The sequence below is a fragment of the Molothrus ater genome, chromosome 6 (genome assembly GCF_012460135.2).
Source record: "Molothrus ater isolate BHLD 08-10-18 breed brown headed cowbird chromosome 6, BPBGC_Mater_1.1, whole genome shotgun sequence".
Classification (NCBI taxonomy): domain Eukaryota; kingdom Metazoa; phylum Chordata; class Aves; order Passeriformes; family Icteridae; genus Molothrus; species Molothrus ater.
In genome coordinates, this window is record NC_050483.2 from 13,141,827 (window position 1) to 13,160,045 (window position 18,219).

General features: G+C 38.7%; 1 protein-coding gene and 1 long non-coding RNA gene across 6 annotated transcripts in view; one reads left to right on the forward strand and one right to left on the reverse strand.

Annotated features, from left to right (window-relative positions):
* Positions 1-18,219, reverse strand: part of SOX6 (SRY-box transcription factor 6) — a 370,211-nt gene that overhangs the window by 92,445 nt on the left and 259,547 nt on the right. For 3 of the 4 annotated variants that reach the window (XM_054515289.1, XM_054515290.1, XM_036383762.2), the window contains exon 8: positions 5,331-5,454. In XM_054515289.1, the coding sequence (XP_054371264.1) occupies positions 5,331-5,454 (124 nt within the window). The remainder of the gene's footprint in view (positions 1-5,330; positions 5,455-18,219) is intronic. The other variant, XM_036383763.2, reaches the window with a different exon arrangement.
* LOC118687071 (uncharacterized) overlaps positions 14,513-18,219 on the forward strand; it is a 68,087-nt gene continuing 64,380 nt past the window's right edge. For both annotated transcript variants that reach the window (XR_004980285.1, XR_004980284.2), the window contains exon 1: positions 14,513-14,633. This is a non-coding gene — a long non-coding RNA (uncharacterized LOC118687071). The remainder of the gene's footprint in view (positions 14,634-18,219) is intronic.

The following is an 18,219-nucleotide window of genomic DNA, read 5'->3' on the forward strand; positions in this document are numbered from 1 at the left end:
TTACCTTCCAGATCAAGGCTTTGTGTGCTGTGAGGAAAGAAGGATGTCTGGCTTTTGTGAGACCCAGAGTAGGGGGAAGGTGCTGCCTTATTACCAGTCTTTCCTAAAACACAATTGTAAGACATAAGCTGCCTCTTCTCATCTGAGTTACAAAGCTTTTGGCTTGATGATGTTCCCACCATTTTGGGATTGTGACTTAAAGTCTGTCTCTTCACACTCATGAACTGAGAGGAAATGGAGTTGGAAGAGCTACAAGAGGTCAGCAATTCCAGGGCCCCATCCTTCCAGACATATGGACAGACTGAGCAAAGAGTACCTCAGGTGCCATTGGGATACTGCAGGGAGAGAGAGGGACACTGCCACAGTATTCCCACACAGGGCATGAATTTTGCTTGTCCAGAGCCATCAAGGTTAAGGAAGGTGTAAACAGAGGTAACTGACTAAGGGAACACCATGGAGCATCTCCCCTGTCCCATGGCACTGCTTCAGTTGTGCCTTTGTCCTGCCTTGTCTGCCTTAATGCCATTCTCATGTTGCAGCAAAACCAGCTTCCCCCACAATTTTCTGTCTGCAGGTAATGTTTGCAAAACGATGAAATTTGCACATTTCGCTGCAAAGCCCTACCTGACAATATCCAGCTGCCTGCCATGGTTTCCAGCTTTTACATCAATATTTAGGACTGAGGCACCTATGATTGCTACAACAAATCCCAAGGTTACAAAGTCCCTGTTCCAACCAAGTAAAACCCAACAGGGGACACATGACAGTCAGTCATGGGGAATTTCCATTAGAAAAAGGAATCAGGAAGCCATGAAAAGACACACAAGCAACCAGCACACAGTGGATTTGGTGTGTGCCTCCTGTTTTCACCTGCCAGGAGGAAGAGCAGCCCATTTCCTTACCTAAAAAGAGAATACTTAGATATGGAAAATATAAACCACCTGAGAACTTTAAGAAAGACTTCTGAAAGACCTATTCCAAATGGCAATGTTGGATACCAGAGAAATCCAGCACATCTAAGATTATGTGAGTTATGTGGATTAGCTACAGTAATCAAGGAGTTTAATTAGTTTGATGACAAATATTTCACACTATTGGAATGTTCTGAAGTCCAGCCTGATGACAATAAGCCTGATAGTTTTGTTTGTCATGCTTTCCCTAATAATATTACTTTCTCTGATTTGCCCCAGCACAACAAGAAACAAAAAACAGGTCAAAATGTTGACTCTGTTTCTGCCACCAGCCTAGGAAAACAGTTGCCATTTTCACATTGCATCACAGCATAGCAAAATCTCTTGTAAATTATTTTTGTGCATAAAGCCAAATGCTCTAGGTAGGGGCTGTTTCTTGGCCACTCTAATCATGGAGTTTATATCATTCTTGTATGAAATATAAAAAAAAAGCTTTGAAAATACACTGCAGCATATCACTCAACAAAACTGTCTAAATTGAGTTTTACTCCACTCGATGTCTTTATTTTCAATAATCTTTTTGAGAGATACTTTCCAGATCTGGCAAAGAAATGGAACAGTACAAAATATTTGCAGGACATTTTTAAGCAAAAGTGATCCTAGATTTTGAAGTCTCAGAGACTGCCATTATGCCATTATGACATCAGCCCTCCCACCCTCTGCTGAGAGCAAACCATAGCTTTGTTTGAGATCTGCTCATCTTATGGTCTGGCTCCTACCTAGCATTGCTTTACTCCATCATCATCCTGCTTCCCTGTTCCCTCTCAGCCACAAAACTTGATTGAAGTAATATTTTAGTCACTGAGAGATGGAGGAGGGAACTACCCTTCCTTTATCCTTATCTTCCTCATCCTACTCACTGCCTTGTCCTCTTGACCCAGGGCGCTAATGGGGACACAATAATCATGTTCAAGGATACTCCAGCCCACTAAGTTTTTCTGGATGCATGTGTTTAGCTAAATGAAGGGAAAATTGCAGTGGGAGAGGAGGTATAATGGTACCCATGCTGCCCACCAGTTCCAAGCAGTAAGTGTAATGGTCACAGTCAGAAAGCCAGCGCAGTTGCTTTGCTCTCCTCGGAATGCAAAATAATTCTATTAACTGTGTAACATCTCTGGGCAAGTATTAGCTTCCTAACAGCTGCCACTCTCAGCTTCCCCCTGGAATCAGTGGCAACCCCCACAACCAGGTACTCTACGAGGCTCGTCAAACGCCTGCAGGTCAATAGTCACAACAGTCATTTGAGATGCACAGCGCCCTAAAGTTTTAATTAATCCGGTATACAGTATAAATACTGAAATATGTATAAAAAATTAATTAGGTGGTCTATGCAGCTCTGATTTCTCAATTAGTACTTACCATGCCGGAAAATTATATTACATGACTTTGAGATACATAAGGAAGCATGGGACTTTGGGGATTTTTTTTCTAATGCAATTATTACTTGTCATCAGCACTTGCTAACTTTGGCCTGTTTCACCTCCTAGAGCTCCAAAATACTGTGGGGGAAGGGTTACAGCCATCTCAGTGTTATAGTTTCTGCCAGACAGAAGGAAAGTTTCTCCTGTCAGGCTTTATTATAGCTGTGTATCAGGAAGTCCTTAAGTTTTCTGCTCCTAATGATTTGCTGATCTCAGAAGTTCATGAGTAGCAAGACATGTGCTGGAAGGGCCTCAGAACCTAATGAATTCTCCTCTCTTCTACAGGATCTTCAGCTGAGTGTACAAACTACTCTGTTTTGCTAAAGAATACCATTTTATTCCTCCAAGGCATTTGTGTGCAAATCTGCAGCAGAACTCACTAACTGCTACCTTGGCATTGAACTAAACAGCCATGAAATTGGTTCCCAATTTAGCCCAGGAAGATATTTCTGTGTGAACATGTACACATAATCATACCCCTGCTTGTACACCAAGGCAGGACTTCTCATCCTGGCTGTCCTGAAACACTAACACTGCTCCCACTTTGGAGCCAGCTTATATCTAGCCTGTTTTACAGGCAAAGCAGATTTAGTGACTGTGCACACAATATTCAACATTCCCTAAATGGCACAGTCAGTTTCAAATGTACTTAGTCCCCACTGCTGCTGTTATTGAAATGCCTCTCACTGTATTTTCTGAATGTCGAGTAAAACTGGCAGGGTCAAAACTCACTCCTGCTGATGTCAAAATGCAGTAAAATATAATAGAAGCTAAACATGTAAACTAAAAGAAATTGGTAAGCATCTGAAGGGTTAATCCATCTCCTTTCTTCCCTCAGAGGTACCAGCAAGTCTAACCCAACAGTTCTGCAAGTGAAAGTTTCATTTCTCACAAAAGTAGAAGAGTACAGGTAGTAGCAGTCAAGTTCATAAATATTCCTCAGAAATGACTTTGAAGAACCCTCTCTATGAAAGAGTATAGCTTAATCTCCAGTTTCATTAATTCCTTAACTACTGTGCCGAGAGTGCCAAAAATAGGAATTAATCAATACCAAGTGTAGTTACAGCATTTTTTTAATCATAATGTGTCTCTGACAGAAACTACTGACCTGCCCAGATACCTTTGCCACACATGCAGTAGAATTAAATATATATATTAAAGATATAAATATATATATATAAAGATATAAATTCTAACTTCTTTAAAGCCACTGGTTATAATCAGATCATTGTGACTTCTGGCTTTTTACTAGCATCATCTGGAATTAAACCTCTAACACCAGCAAACAGCTTCATTGCTTTCCAAGATATCTAGGCTGAGGCTTCTTCCTGCATTTAATTCTTCTAATTTTTGTTACACATCTCTCTTTCTGCATTCTGGGAAGTAAGGAAATGCCCTAAAGCTGCATCACCTCCTGTTAGGAGGCCAATGGGATCAAGTTAGATAGGTACTATAAGGAACACTATTGAATAAGTCCAGAAAATTGATCATGTTCAGGAAAACATGCTGGTAACTCTTCTTCTTAAGTCATTTTTGTACCAAGAAATCTCTGAGCAAAATTAACACAGCATGATTGAACACAATGCCTTTCAGGGGGCAGCACAACCATCAGCTGAGTCACTAACAGTCACTACTCAGAAAGCTTCTCAGATTAAAAGAGAAAAAGCAAGGAAAGCATGTGCCTTCTCTTGTCTGTGAGAAATAAGATTTAGCGAGGGCATTTTAGGTAATTTCCACAACTGGCAACCCTTTGTCTTTGGTCCCTAACTGTAATGAGGTAGTGATGGGTGTGCCGTTTGTCAAATCAGACAAAAACTTTGGGATTTCAAAACCTGAAAGTAAGATAGCTGGACAAAAAAAATCTGTGTTTAAAGAGGAACGTCTCTGGACTAAAGAGACAGAAGGGAGTGGGACAAACGGAAATACTTGCTGAAATCCTGCTTGGCCCCACTCCATCTAATACTAAGTAAACTTGCTAGAAGAGATTCTAGGTTCAACCTGGCTTTTAATTAGCATGCTGTTTACATCATCTATTATGAGGCTTTACATTGGATCTGACCCTGTTCCTGTCAGGGAACAGCAAAAGCACCACTAATATCAGTGGGAATAGGATCAATGCTTTACTTTCTATGCTTCATATTTAATGAATTTTAAAACCCCTGTTATTTATGTTTCGTAGTTATTAGTTATCAGGTTAATATGCTAAAGGCAGCTTGACAGAGAATACTATTAATGAGCAAAATAAGGTTGCTGCTTCTGGACTGAGGTCACTTACAAAGAATGTACAAATGAAAATAAGGTTGACTTTTATTTACTTAAAGATCTTCCTACATTGAATTCCTTTGGCAAAGTGTATTTAAACATTTAAAGCCCTGTTTACAAGGAGGCTCTGAAAGTAGCTTCAAACCATTATATCCCTAATTGAATTCCCCAGGAGTCCTGTAAACTCAGAGGAAAAAAAGAAAGAAATCATAACATTTGCTAAATCATCTCAAAACATATTTCACTGCAAGGTTATGTGACCTGTTAGGAGTCTGAATGATGACTGGAACTGAACTACTGAAACCTTTTATTAACCGGATTGAAATCAAACAAAAGAGCAAGAATTTTCCCACAAAACACAAATATTCTGAAGATAACAGAATTAATTAAAGACATACAGCTTTTGTATCGGGCAGACCAGATGCAAATTGCTAGGCAAGTGGGGCACTGTATTTAAAGCAAATGACTTTGTGGAAATTAAGTTTAAAAAAATCATGATGTTCAATAACCAATAGTCTATCCACCTCCTTAAATCCAGGAGTATTTTTTCAAATGGAGTTGCAATAATTTCCAGCCAGTTATGCCTGTTGTGTATCATCTGTATGAGACAGATCACACAAGAAGCTACCGTTCGTGTCTTAAAATGTGCAACAGGCTCTCATCCCCGTGAGCTTACCTGGCTTGTATGTTATTCCTGGGGGGAAGAGGAATCCCTGCTGGGCTGCAGCAGCCGCTGCCAGTGTCCGCTGGTCGTGTGGAAAAATTGGGATCATGAGCGGAGGCATGTGACCCTGAACCTGCTAAACAGAAGAGAGCCTCTGATCAGAAATAGCACAAATTTGTCTTGACAGGTATTTCTCCAGCACTGATAGTGTTCTTGCATTCACACAGTCCCCCAGAACCTTCTCCTTAATGCAATCCCTGCCAACTTCACATTATCACATCAAAGCCCTCACAAACATTGTTTTCCCTCAGTGTCAAAGGTGTAACAGTCTCCCTGAACTGCACGTTTCCCTACTTCTTCCTGGTTCTCTATTACGTTGTTTTGGTTTCTTTTAATTAGTATTCTGGGTCCTGGCACAAGGTAAAAAGGTACAAAACATACCAAAGTTTTTATTAAAAGCAGTGTGGTATGTCTTTCTATTAATTTTTCACAGGTTTTCTCATCTTTGGTCGCAGAGTGATGAGCATTTAGAAGCAGCCTAACACTGCAGTATCTACTTTGATGTTCAGATTTGAGTAACCTTAGGAAAATTTTAATTCTGAGATCTTACAACATGGTTCACATAAATACCAACAGCTCAGGTATGTTATTTCAAAATCTCACCAGAGTACTAAAAAGTCTTCTAGTCAACACCACAACTCTTAAGATTTAAGGTTCCAACATCTTGGCTCCTGAACAAACTAACATACTCTGCCACACACACCTCACTATAAGAAATAAATTGCTTGTCTGTCTAAGTAGTTTTATAGCTTTATGTGCTATCATGTAGCTTGGTAATTATGGAGCTGCATTCAGAGACCATTTCGGAACAAAACCTACTATATCAAATTTAATTTGACCATAATAAATGTATCGAAAAACCACAAACATGCACAAAGAAAAAAAATTCTTCTCCTTATACTAGCATTTGTATTCAACATATAGAGAATTATGTGATAAGGTGATGCCTGTTAAATCCATAAGGTAATTTCCTAGTTCCTTAATTTACAGTACCTGTGTTTCAGAGACAGTGGCTAGGATCTCAAAGAATTTTTATCCATCATTTCTTAACCCCAGACATACCCAAGGGTTTGACTATATATTTTCTGATTAGCAGTTAAGCAAACATATAATGCTTTATATATCAAAGCTTGTAAATGCAGGAAAAAATAGGGGTTTAGGCAGAAAAAAAACCTCCCTCATTGTACCATAAATCGGTGGAATTAGAAACTATTAAAAACTTAAAGTACACTTCAAGCAATTTTTTGCATTTAATTCCTAAAAAACTTTTTTGGTCAAATCCCATATGTTGACCTATGACATTGTTTAAATAGTGCCAAATTTTCTTGTCATATCCCCATTACTTTCACAACCATTGATGCAGTGCAGAAATGCTACTGTGTGTCTCTATGAGGGTTAATTTACCAACAACTCTTCTCTTGGGAAAGCCCTAAGATGGAGGTTAATAAAGGTCAAGCAAAAAATAAACACTTTACAGTATTTTTTGAATCCATTCCTCAGGAAAATCAACTTATAATAAAAAGGTCTTTGTGCAATTACTGCTATGGCACTGGGGCGTGAAAGAAACTAGCTTTACGCAGCTATTTCTCTCATTTTAGCTGAGGTAAGCCTGGCTGTGTGTTTTAGGTTATGCATTAAACTTGGTCAGATTGGAGTTGATCCCCATGTGCCCAGAACAGGCATTCAGCTCTGATAAAATGGTGCTGGCTTTGCTGCCTGGTGTTTCTATACATTGGCTTTACGGGAGCACAGCAAAGGAAAACCACAGGTTTTGTCTAATAGAAGCAACTGCACAGGAAGAAATTCAATGCAATACAACTTGCAAAAAATTTGCAGTAGTTCCTAAATTACATCTAATCAAATGGAGCCAAAATCATAAAAAATATACCCCACATAAAGCATTTACATGGAGCTGCAAAGGTACAAGGCTCCAACATAGTCTCACAAGACACAGCAGAGATCAGAGTGCTGTGGTCTGAGTGAAGGTGCAAACCTACCCACGGCAACATTTCATTCCATTGTGTCATAAAGATAATTTGAAACATATCATAACCAAATCCTTCAATGCATTCCTGTAGATTTTGATCCACTCAGCTCTATAGATTTTGCTTAAGCTCTCAAATAAAAGCACCTCTGTAAGCATGGGGAATTACCATTTCAAGTTCTGGCTATCTGCTATTCTTCCTATTCTGAATTCAGGAGCAGGTTTCAGTCTATATAAATCAGCATAACTTTGACTATAGGTTACATTTAGCCTGTAAGTTTGTATTTAAAATTAAGAGACTTAAACAGACTGAAAAAAGCTCATACTTGAAAGGCCACCATTCCCTCCCACGGGTCTTCCCTCTGGAACATATGAAATACTATTCCTACGTAAGTGTTGGTTTCACACAGAATTATTATATACATAGGTGTCCATTTTCAGCACAGGTCAACTGAAAAGCACAAATAATCACTGAAAAGGAAGAGAATGTGAAAGTATCACTGATGACAGAACTATTAAATACATAAAATGAATGCAAAAAATCCAGTTAACTCCTTAATTTTTGACAATTTCTATTCCTGAGAGTTTTATTATTATGAAGATGATGGGTTTGACTTTACTGACGAGGGGGGGAGAAATTGGGAGGAGGGGTTGATCAGTGTACTTCATAAAATCGGCTACATGCCCAGAAATTTTAATTGCTGAGATGTTCCTCAGGTCTTTCTGAAAACCAAGACGGGAGCAGATGCCCAAGAAACACTCTGACTCTGTCTCTTCCCATTCGTAAAAATAGCACATTGTTGGATCGGCACTTTCCCCTTTTGTCTCCTCTGTGCTAAGTCGTTGATGATGCCATTTTTTGCCATCTGCCCCAGAGCTTCATTAAAGATACATGAATGGACTAACTGGGCTGCTATCTTGTGAGGAACAGGTGCTATTGTTTGTCCCCAAAGACTTGCACTAAAGATCTCACTCAGAATACTTGAGAAAGAGCATCTGCAGCAGTCAGTCAGAGAGTAACTTGGCAGAGCCCATGCTATGGGCTAATATGCAAACAGAGACACTCAGGGGGACTCATTTTCTCTTTCATGAAGTTTTTTTTTTGTTTTTTTTTTTTTTTTTTTTTGAGGGTGTTTTTTGGGTGATTTTCTGGGTTTGGTTGTTTTTTGTTTTTTGGAGTTTTTTTTTGATGGGTAGTAAATGTTTGATTTTGAACAATTCTGCCAGTCTGTATTTTTAGCTGAATGTACAAACCCTGGAGGAGCCCGGAATATATTCTCTCCAACATTCAGTTCTGCTGCCTCAAGTACATTCGACTCTTGCATAAAGCTACCTGATGAAATTGATCTTTGTTTCTATACAACAAGCTCAGGTTTAAGTGTGTTAAACACAAAAATCTGCCAAGATTAGGGAGCATTTTAAAGATAGTGTACCATTCCTTTAATATCCCATCACAACTCTGACGGCCCTTGGGAACTGATTACAGCACTTCCTTGCCTGAGATCTAAGTCAGGAAGCAACTTTAGAGCAAATCAGCCCTGATTAGTTCAAGAAGCAACTTCCAATTTGATTCTCCCTGAAATAATAAAAGCTGGTGGCCTGTTTGATAAACTGGGCAAATCTACACTGCTTTGTCCCTCAGTTCTGTGAGTGATAATCTCAGAAGTTGGCTGAACAATCCTCCTTGTTAAAAAGTCATTGATAGTTAGTGCTTTGCACGGAAAATGTAAGCCAGAATGATATGTTATACAAAAATAATGCTTTGAATTAAAATGATCTGCCTCTTTTGGATAAGGAGCACAGCACATTTAGTGAGATTGAAGAGGAGGAAGAGTTTTATCTTTAAAAACTGAAGCTGCCTCTACAACAACTAACATTGCAAGCAGAGAAGTAAAGGCATTCAGAGAAAAGGGTGGCAGCACTGCAAGCAAAGAAGCAGCTCACACATTTCTGCTTAGCTGTGAGGATCACAGGTTTCAAGAGCAGAAGTAATCCCACCCTATAATGGCAGATGAATTCCTCTTCCTTTAGAAGATCAAACTTCGCAAGCTGCCTCTCTCTGCACAATCTACTTCAGTAAAGAGCAAAAGTGCCATCTTTTTGCTAGAGAGCAAACACAATCTTTATAATTTTTTATCCCTTCTTTAAAGCTTTTTTTCTACTTTTTTATTACATCCAGCACTAGGATAAAGCAGTTTGAATGGCTAAATATACTCTAATTGCCTACAATAATCCAGCCTTACTATTTAAAATCATTGCCACCCCCTTCTTCAACCAATTAGATTGCTGGGCCCTTTTCCCAAACTTTGAAAACCTTGAGATTTGCTTTGAATCTAACAGACTATTCCAACACACGTTAGCTGAGAAACCAATCTTTGAATTCACTGAATTGACCTTTTTTTTCTATAGTATAGGATGAACAGAATCTTTTGTTCATGTGATGTTGCAGCCACTGTGAGAACTTAAGTTGTTCACAGGGAGGTTAAGACTTCTCGTAGTTTAAATTTTAATTTCTACCTAAAGCTTCTTAAATTCTTGAGTAATTGGTACACCCAGACTACAGCTTTAACTTAAGCCCTCACTTAGCTTTGAATTTCCATAGTAAAAATGTGTTGGAAATTTTCTAGTCTCTCATTTAGAAACCACAGTGTAATAGATTTCCAGGTAATGGCAGTATATCAAGTAAGGATGTGCATTTTCAAACTGCTCAAAATGTTTATATGATAGAACATAGTGGCCATAACTGATAGCTCAACAGGTTATATTTTAGGTTGATTCATTTTAAAATAAGTTTTAATGGCATTGAAAGAAGTGTTTGTGCTCCCAGAACTATTAGTGCAGGATTTTAAATATCCTGTATATGATATGTATTTACCTCAGCTGCATTTTAAATAGTCTCTATGCAATACATGGCACTGCTACTTTTCTATCACCGTCAGATTTTTATTTATTTCAATAACTACTGTTCAGCTTTGTTGTTTTTTTGGAAGAGAAGAAATATTATAAGTTTTGGTAATTTAAATTTTATTTTGACTAAGTCATTTTGGGGGATGCTAGAGGATCACAAACATGTTGCATAAAGAAGTAGGTACTTTTTTTATGAAAGCTTAATACGTGAAAGTCAGAGGGACTGTGTAAATGTTTAAAGCAGCTACATGCTAGAATTTCTGCAGGTTTGAGATTAAATCTGCCCCCCACCTCTGCCAATATTGTAATGAACTCATGTCATCCCTGACCCCTTTCATGGTCCCAGAAATGATCTATTTCGAAAAACTGCAAAGGAATTGTACAATAAAAATTTGGTTTTTTGGAAAAGTCTTTGGCTACAGTTGAATGGTGTGACTGTTTTGTTTGTGCTGCTCTGGTGAAGCAAAGGGACCACAAGGCTGGGTTAGCTGTCCAGTTCAGTTATGAAGGACCTGGCTACTTTGTGTGCAAGTGTGGCTGAGCCTTTTGCTCTCAGAAATGTAACTGATAAACTCCCCAGGCTCATTTGGCTAAATGGCCATCAAGGCCCAACATCCCCTGATGCAAAGGTAATAAGTGAGGGTGAACCCAAACGCTTAAGTGAGACATCCCCTCCAGGCAACAATCCCAGGGAAGCACCTGTGACTCGACATGAGGAAAAAGAAGCTCCAGAAGACCCAAAGTGACCCCCCAGTCACTGTGTCATAGCTGGGACACTGAAAATCATGTCAATCCCACACTGAGAATTATTTGGAGACTTCTTTCTGCTCCTGCTAGCAATACAGAACCACTGGAGATCTATCTGTATAGGGGGGTGTATATTATGTTCTAATTTATCTGCCATCTAATTATCTACAGTCTAATTGAAAAATGTTTCCTCTCAGTGAAAGTACATGAGCCACAAAGAAAATGTCTGCCAATGGGATCCCAGGGGAAGTGTTGGCAAATAAACTGTAAAAAAGATACCATAGACTTGCAAAGTGAGAACATTTCAGACTGGAAATACTATGGAAAAAATATGTGGCCTACTATTGAATTTGTAAAGGGATTGTAACTGCTATTTTCCTTCTTTTCCCCTATCATTTTTTTCCATTTGTCCAATGCATCAGCATGATTTGGAGATTTAAGTCTACTGCAGTAGCCACAACATTAATGTGAAAATTGCAGCCATGATCATACAGCAAAACAGAGCATTCTTATTTTTTAATATGTTTTTTTCCTCACCACTTTGAAACTTGAAATTAAATAAACTTAAATTCCATCTACTCGGGAAATCAAGAAGGAAGCTACAGAAAAATACTGACAACATCACTGAAAACGGAACAGTTTCAAACACTAGATAGAATTTCATTTCTATTAGCTTCTCATTATGTTGCCCTGTTTTTATCTAGCTCCTTAACTATCTGGAAATATAGAATTCAACTTAGGATGATCTCATGGAGTTAGGAGTATGATAAATGGTAATTAAATCTATTTAAATTGTCTGTATTTTAAGAAACTCTCACTAGGAGGGATGGAGAACATCTCTGCTATAGAGAAATAAATAAAACATGTTATGCAAAAGTGAATTTATGGTTCATTTGGAATTAGAGATCTACCACCTTTTCAATCCATACAAATGCATAATCTTGTCAATTAAATATTATTGTTAAGGTCTAGTAGTATGTTAAAATCACTTTAAAGTGCAACTAAGGAAAATTCATGTGTGTTTATTACTCCTTAAGGGTCTATTAGTGGGTATTTTATTCAGATTTGTGTTGTAAAATCTGCATAAACTCAGCATATTGTTATCCCCATGTGTGCATTTGTTTGGTTAAAGCATAACAGCAAATCTCTATTACTGCAACTTCTGGAAAAGTCAAGAGAACTAAAACAGTCCTAATTTTAATCAGATACAAACAGTTATCTCTACAGAAGTGAAGAGTTGACTATTATGCAAATTGTCACAGTTAGTGGTCACCAAGCCATCACAGAAGACTGAGCAAGTCAATTATTTCAGATATTTCCAAAGACTAGTGAAGATGTATGTTTCTCATTTGCACCTTGTCTTATTCACGCCAAAATACGAAAAATATTGCAGCCTAATGATACTTGTTGATATTTTTTATACACGAGAGCTCCATTACTTCAATTCAAGTCTAAATATAAATTATGTTAGAAATCCTTTATTAGCTATGTTTTAATGGTGATATTAAAATGTGCAAGATTTTTGGAGCACACTGACATTTCCTGTTGGTGGAAATGTTTAGAACAAAAGATGCTTTAAAATTTGTGTATGGTACTGCTACTTTCGAGCAGAGTTTCTCCCCACACATCTTTTCAAAACAGAATTCTTCTTTTTGAATACTAACCATCACTAGCTATTAACATGAAAATAATTCCCTCAATGTATGTATAAAAAAAGTCATGTCAGACCACAAAACTGATGGTTACTAAAGGAATTACCGTCTTTCACTTTAAAGAGAATGTCCAGCAGAAGTAGGAATAAAAAACAAAAACATCCTTCAATGACTCTGATCAAAAATCTTCCTGCATCGTAGAGGTAAAAAAAGTGCAACAAAATAGAACATATTTAAACAAATATAGAATACATTGGAAATCCGGGGGGGAGGGGGGGGCACTGATCAAAAATGGGAATTCTGACATTTTCTTCAGGATGAACAAAATCTTTTCTGCTCATTCTGTGGGAAGAATTTTGTCCTGAGCAACATATTCTTTTTAAAGCTCTCTATATTTTCACAGATACTCCATATTATAATTTCACTACAGAAGGACTACTACATACTTTACAAGTATTAATTAATTCAAGCGCAACGACTCATTCAGGAGAGAGTGTTACAGCTACAGTTTACACAGGAGGACCCTCAAAGAGGCCTGGGTTTCTTTTCCAGTGGCAGAAGTGGTGATGCGTGGTGGATAGGCACCCATTCCATCACAATCTGCTACTTGCAAACCTTTACATCTCACCACACAGCTGTACCAAGAGCCACCCGAGGTGCAGAGCCTGGGCTGAGGAGGGACATGGAAAAGCAGAAGGCAATTTTGAGCTGGTCCATGCCAGCACTGCAGAGTTTAGCCCTCCAACACTTCCATAATGGCAGCATACAAGGGTGGAGGTGAGGCACAGGTGCAGAAAGGGGACACTCTTCCCATTCCACCCAGTCCTCTGGTTAATTTCTACTGGTATTTATAATATAGAAGAATAAATTCAAAGAGAAGGAGAGGCAAGTGTTGCTATTTTTCCTCAAGCCTAAATGCATAATATTCAAGAGACTAGGTCAAAGGAGTTATTCACATCCAGTGAGAATATTCCTGCTCCTGTATATTTTTGAAAGCTATTTAATGCAGAATAGTAACCTAGATAACTTCCAGAAATCATATGATGTTTATGGAGTGTTTAGATCGAAACACAAAGGGTTATCAAAGGCAATTATGTGGAGAACTAGCTTAATGCAGAAAACTCCTGTGTCTAGAGATCAAAGTCAAATCAGAATACTGATTGCATGCAAAAATTAATTTGTTCCATCTCTTCCTAGGATTCCTCAGATTTTGGCATGATCTGACCGTCTTTACTCAGAAAAGGATCCAAAGAACTGGCGTGTTTACACAGTATGACTGAGGTGATTGCCACCGCTGGTACATGGTAATTATTGCAAATTTGGGAGCAAGCACCGGAGTTTGTAAACTTCCAGTGACATCCATACAGCCTGCGTGCTTCCTACACAAACTGTCTCACTCCAGGGCATTTTATGGGCTTCTGAACCTTCTACAGCATTTACGACTAATCTACAAAAACATTGTGAAAGAGCAGAATCATTAAAAAGGTAAAAACGAGGCAGGAAATCTTTAAAACGAGCGCTCGGTATTTCTCATCCAACTTTAGGTATTAAAATTCCAGCAACATCCATGGCTCAGATATAAAACCACACTGCCGCGCCGCCTTTCCTGCAGAAGAGGATCCTGCCACTCCAGCAGGAACGCCAACCTTGCCATTTTCTGCCTTTTCCCGATTTGTCAAAACTCCAGCGGCGCTCAAGGGGCGCTGCGGGCGGGCGGGCACCGAGCAGCTCCGGTGGCACCGGGGCCGGAGCCCCGAGCGCGGCCGGAGCCGCCGCAGCCGGGCCGGGCCGGGGCCGGGGCCGGCCGCCGCCGCGCTCGGCAGAGCCGCGGCTCCTCCGCCCGGCGGGATGGGGCCGCCAGCGCGGGCTGCGAGCCCGCAACAATGGCCCTTTGTCCAGCTGTGGCCGCTTCCCCCTCTGCAGCCAGGCCTTATCTGCTCAGGAAATGCCTGCTTTAACTGACAGGTAGGAGATTAAATCTACAGCTGCCGAAACACAATCTCCGCTCTGTTAGATAGGCTTTCATTGAAACGCGCTACAAACACATAATTTGTTTATGTTGTACCAGCAATCTTTGACAAAGCAGACTGTCTAGCTGAGACAAATGTGGTTAAACCCATTTATTGTATTATTTCTGCTACACAGAACAAGCTCTTAAAACGTAGAAACTACACAAGGCACAAAGCTCTAGCTGTCTCAAGAAATCAAGAATAGATGACTTCTTGTTACACTAGCCCCCTTTACACAGCATAGCATGTGCCCTCCTGGAAAACATCCACTGTGATTTCTTTCTTTTTTTTTTTTCCACTCTCCCCTCCACATCAACCCCCTCCCCCCCTCCTTCTTTCTTCTTTTTTTTTTTTTCTTTTAAAGGGGATGGTTCAATGATGTTTATGTTTCCAGGTTTTAAAGTTTCTTTTGTTTTCTCTAGCATCAATAGCTTTAAAACAACTAAGTCAGTCAAAGGATGCCTTTAGTTTTAAGAAACAAGGGGATATTTTTGAGAGAGTACTTCTCAAAGAAAGAATCATTTTCCAGACACACTGTCTGGTCTTCCTGACTTAATGCATGCTCAAACCGAAGTTTTGCCTGACTAATGAATGCCGGACTGACACCCCCCACCCCTTCTCTCTCTGTTTTTTAATCATCAATCACCTATTTCTCAAAACATTACTTCATTTTTGTTACACCTTCTGCCTTATTTTAAAATAATATTGCTGGCTGTTTATTTCAAATGAAAGGCACGGGGAACTGATGAATTAAGTGTTTATAAATCTGAGTTTTCAGATTGAAAACAACCTTTTCCATAATGCAAAGGCTTTATAAGTAAAACCTGTCCTTTAGCCTGAGTTTCTTCTGGCCATATATTACTCCCAGTAAACTCTGCTACAAGAACTAACTGAGTGCTATATACTGGATATGAGAAGGGCAATGTTTTAGGAGGAGAGCCTCAGAAATTTACTCCAGTGGAGCAGAACTCCCAAGAACACTGTGGCCCATAGCATTCTTGCCTTTCTGCTTTTAAGACTCCATTCTCTGCTGATCTGCATGTGCACCTCCAGTTAATGTTACTGGGAGTTGTGTGCACGCACAGATGTGCTCAGCACTGGCATGTTCAAACATCCCTTCACTCTAGTGAAATTTAATAAATGACCCTTCCCAGTGTTATTAATACAGATGCTCAATAAGGAAGATCTTGTAAACCACTGAATTGTTGCTCTAATGGTTAATCATAATTAAAAGGAAAAGAAATAGGAAGAGTAGTCAACATCTTAGTGTTTGATCGTTCACATTACTTCTATAACCATCCTGCCTCTCCTGAGGCATTCTCTTCCATAGCCTTTTGCAGCATGTTGGTTTCCATATTATTTTATTTAACCTTAATCACAGCATTCATCTCTGGGTTTGAGAGGAAGCTGTAACAGAGCTACCCTACGAGCTGCCACTCAGAGCATTCAGTTTGGCATAAAATTAAAAAAGTATGCAATAAACTGGCTGAATCCATAGGGAATCCCTCAAACAGCATGGATAATGAGGGGAATCCATAACAGACATAAACAAACCCAGAAAGATGTCTGGGGCCAACATCATTATGTAAGATATATGCCCAAGATGTATGGGCATACGTTTGAATGTTCAAACTAAGCCTGTATTAGATTGATTGAATCTCAGCATGGGGCTCAGTTAATAAACAAACCTTGCCTTCAGAAAGTATTTGGAGCTGAAATCATGTATTAGAGCCAGGCACCTACTACATGTGGCACTAAGATGCCCTCCTACCTTAAAGCTTTGTTAAAAGAGGATGGTAAGGAAATTAGAAATCCATACTACCAGAGGAACAGATACAATTTTCAGGTTAAGTGGCACCACTCTAAGGCAGTTGTTATCCACAGACTGTATTTCAGTCTATGCACCAGGGGCATATGAATAGAATTCGCATTAAAAATTAGACACCGTTTTGAATCTTTGGGCTTTGACTCACACTTCCCATGTTTTTTAAACACGTTACTCATATTCTCATAAAGGATACAACAATAATGCTAGCAAATCTTTCTGGTAATTATTAATTTCACTGTAGAATAGCTTTTTTGCTATGCTTGGCTTGTTAAAAAAATGCATTTTGCTCACCTCAGGGTACACCATTAGCTTGCATATTTGCTCTTTTCCTTTTTTTCCAGGTTTTGTTTAAATATTCTTCTTAAACCTGTATATTAATCACTGCTCAGAGGGTGAAAGAATTTGCAGGAGTAGCTGAAGTGCTACTTTTTTCACAAAGTAGGAACTAGTTAGTGCTGACACTTTTTATTCATTGGAAGGTGAATGAAAGAGAGAAAGAAAAAAAAATTAAGAGTAAGGATGAGGGCTAAGTTGGTGGTAGAGAGTCCAACAGGTCAGTCTAACTTAATAAAATCTTGCAAAGTTGTGAGCTGCATGTCTTAGTGACAGCCACATCCAGAAAGTTACCCCTGTCATACTTTTGATCATTGGGTTGGGTGATCAGAAGCAAGAGAAAGATTTCTACAAAAATACCCATCTAAATAGCCTTCCAAAATAAGAGCAGAAGACAAAAAAGCTTCTTTCAATAGCTCTGCTCCAGTCCTTACATCTGTGTTTACCTGTAAGCTACAATGCTCCACTTTGAAGCACAATGTTTTGGTGTTCCTATACAGGAAACAACTGCAAAATATTTCAGAGTGTGTACCTGTAGCACCTTAGTTCTCCAGCACCAAGTCCACATGTTAACAATGTTTAAGTACACTGAAGATGACTTTAGAGAAATATTTTTCTCCTAAAAAGTGGACTGTGGAAGTTTGTGTGTAGTACTTGCCATGATAAAGTCACATTTCTTAACAAGAAGCAGCTTTCCTATTAGAATTTTTTTAAAATAAAATTAATATCTATTTGTCTACATTATAAATTTATAAATGTGTAGCTATGTTTATGTATTTATGTATATTTATGTTATAAATATACAAGCATATTCTACATACACATAGGTACATATAGAATAGAGAGATCTGTACATATATCTATAACATATTGCCATACATATATTTTTTACAAATAATCTTAACTATGCATAGGTTATATATATATATATATATATGTAGAAAATGCTTTCCTCTTATTTCCCAAATGCCTCACTCAGGATTTCTGTGTTCTTAGACACACCCATTTATACAATTACCCTGCTGTACTCCTGGATAGCCTCCATTTAAATTACTTCCTGGGACACATAAAACCTGTGTTTCTGCAACACTTCCTCTGGCCAGACCACCTTTATCAGGAGTTGTACTTTGAGCATGATACATTTAACAGGTTTGCTGCTGAGTGAAGAAGTCTGCAGGGCAGCTGGGCTAATCATAGTTACTTGAGTAACAAATATAAAACGTTTTTAAAATCATTCTATCACTCAAATCTATTATTGCTGGATTTCTCTCTGTCTCTTCTATTTATCAAATAATTTTTTCTCCTTCCCTTAATCTCTTCACTCCTCACCTTCAGTCTCTTTACAAAACTCTTAGCATTAACTCTCACTTTGTCTCTTTTG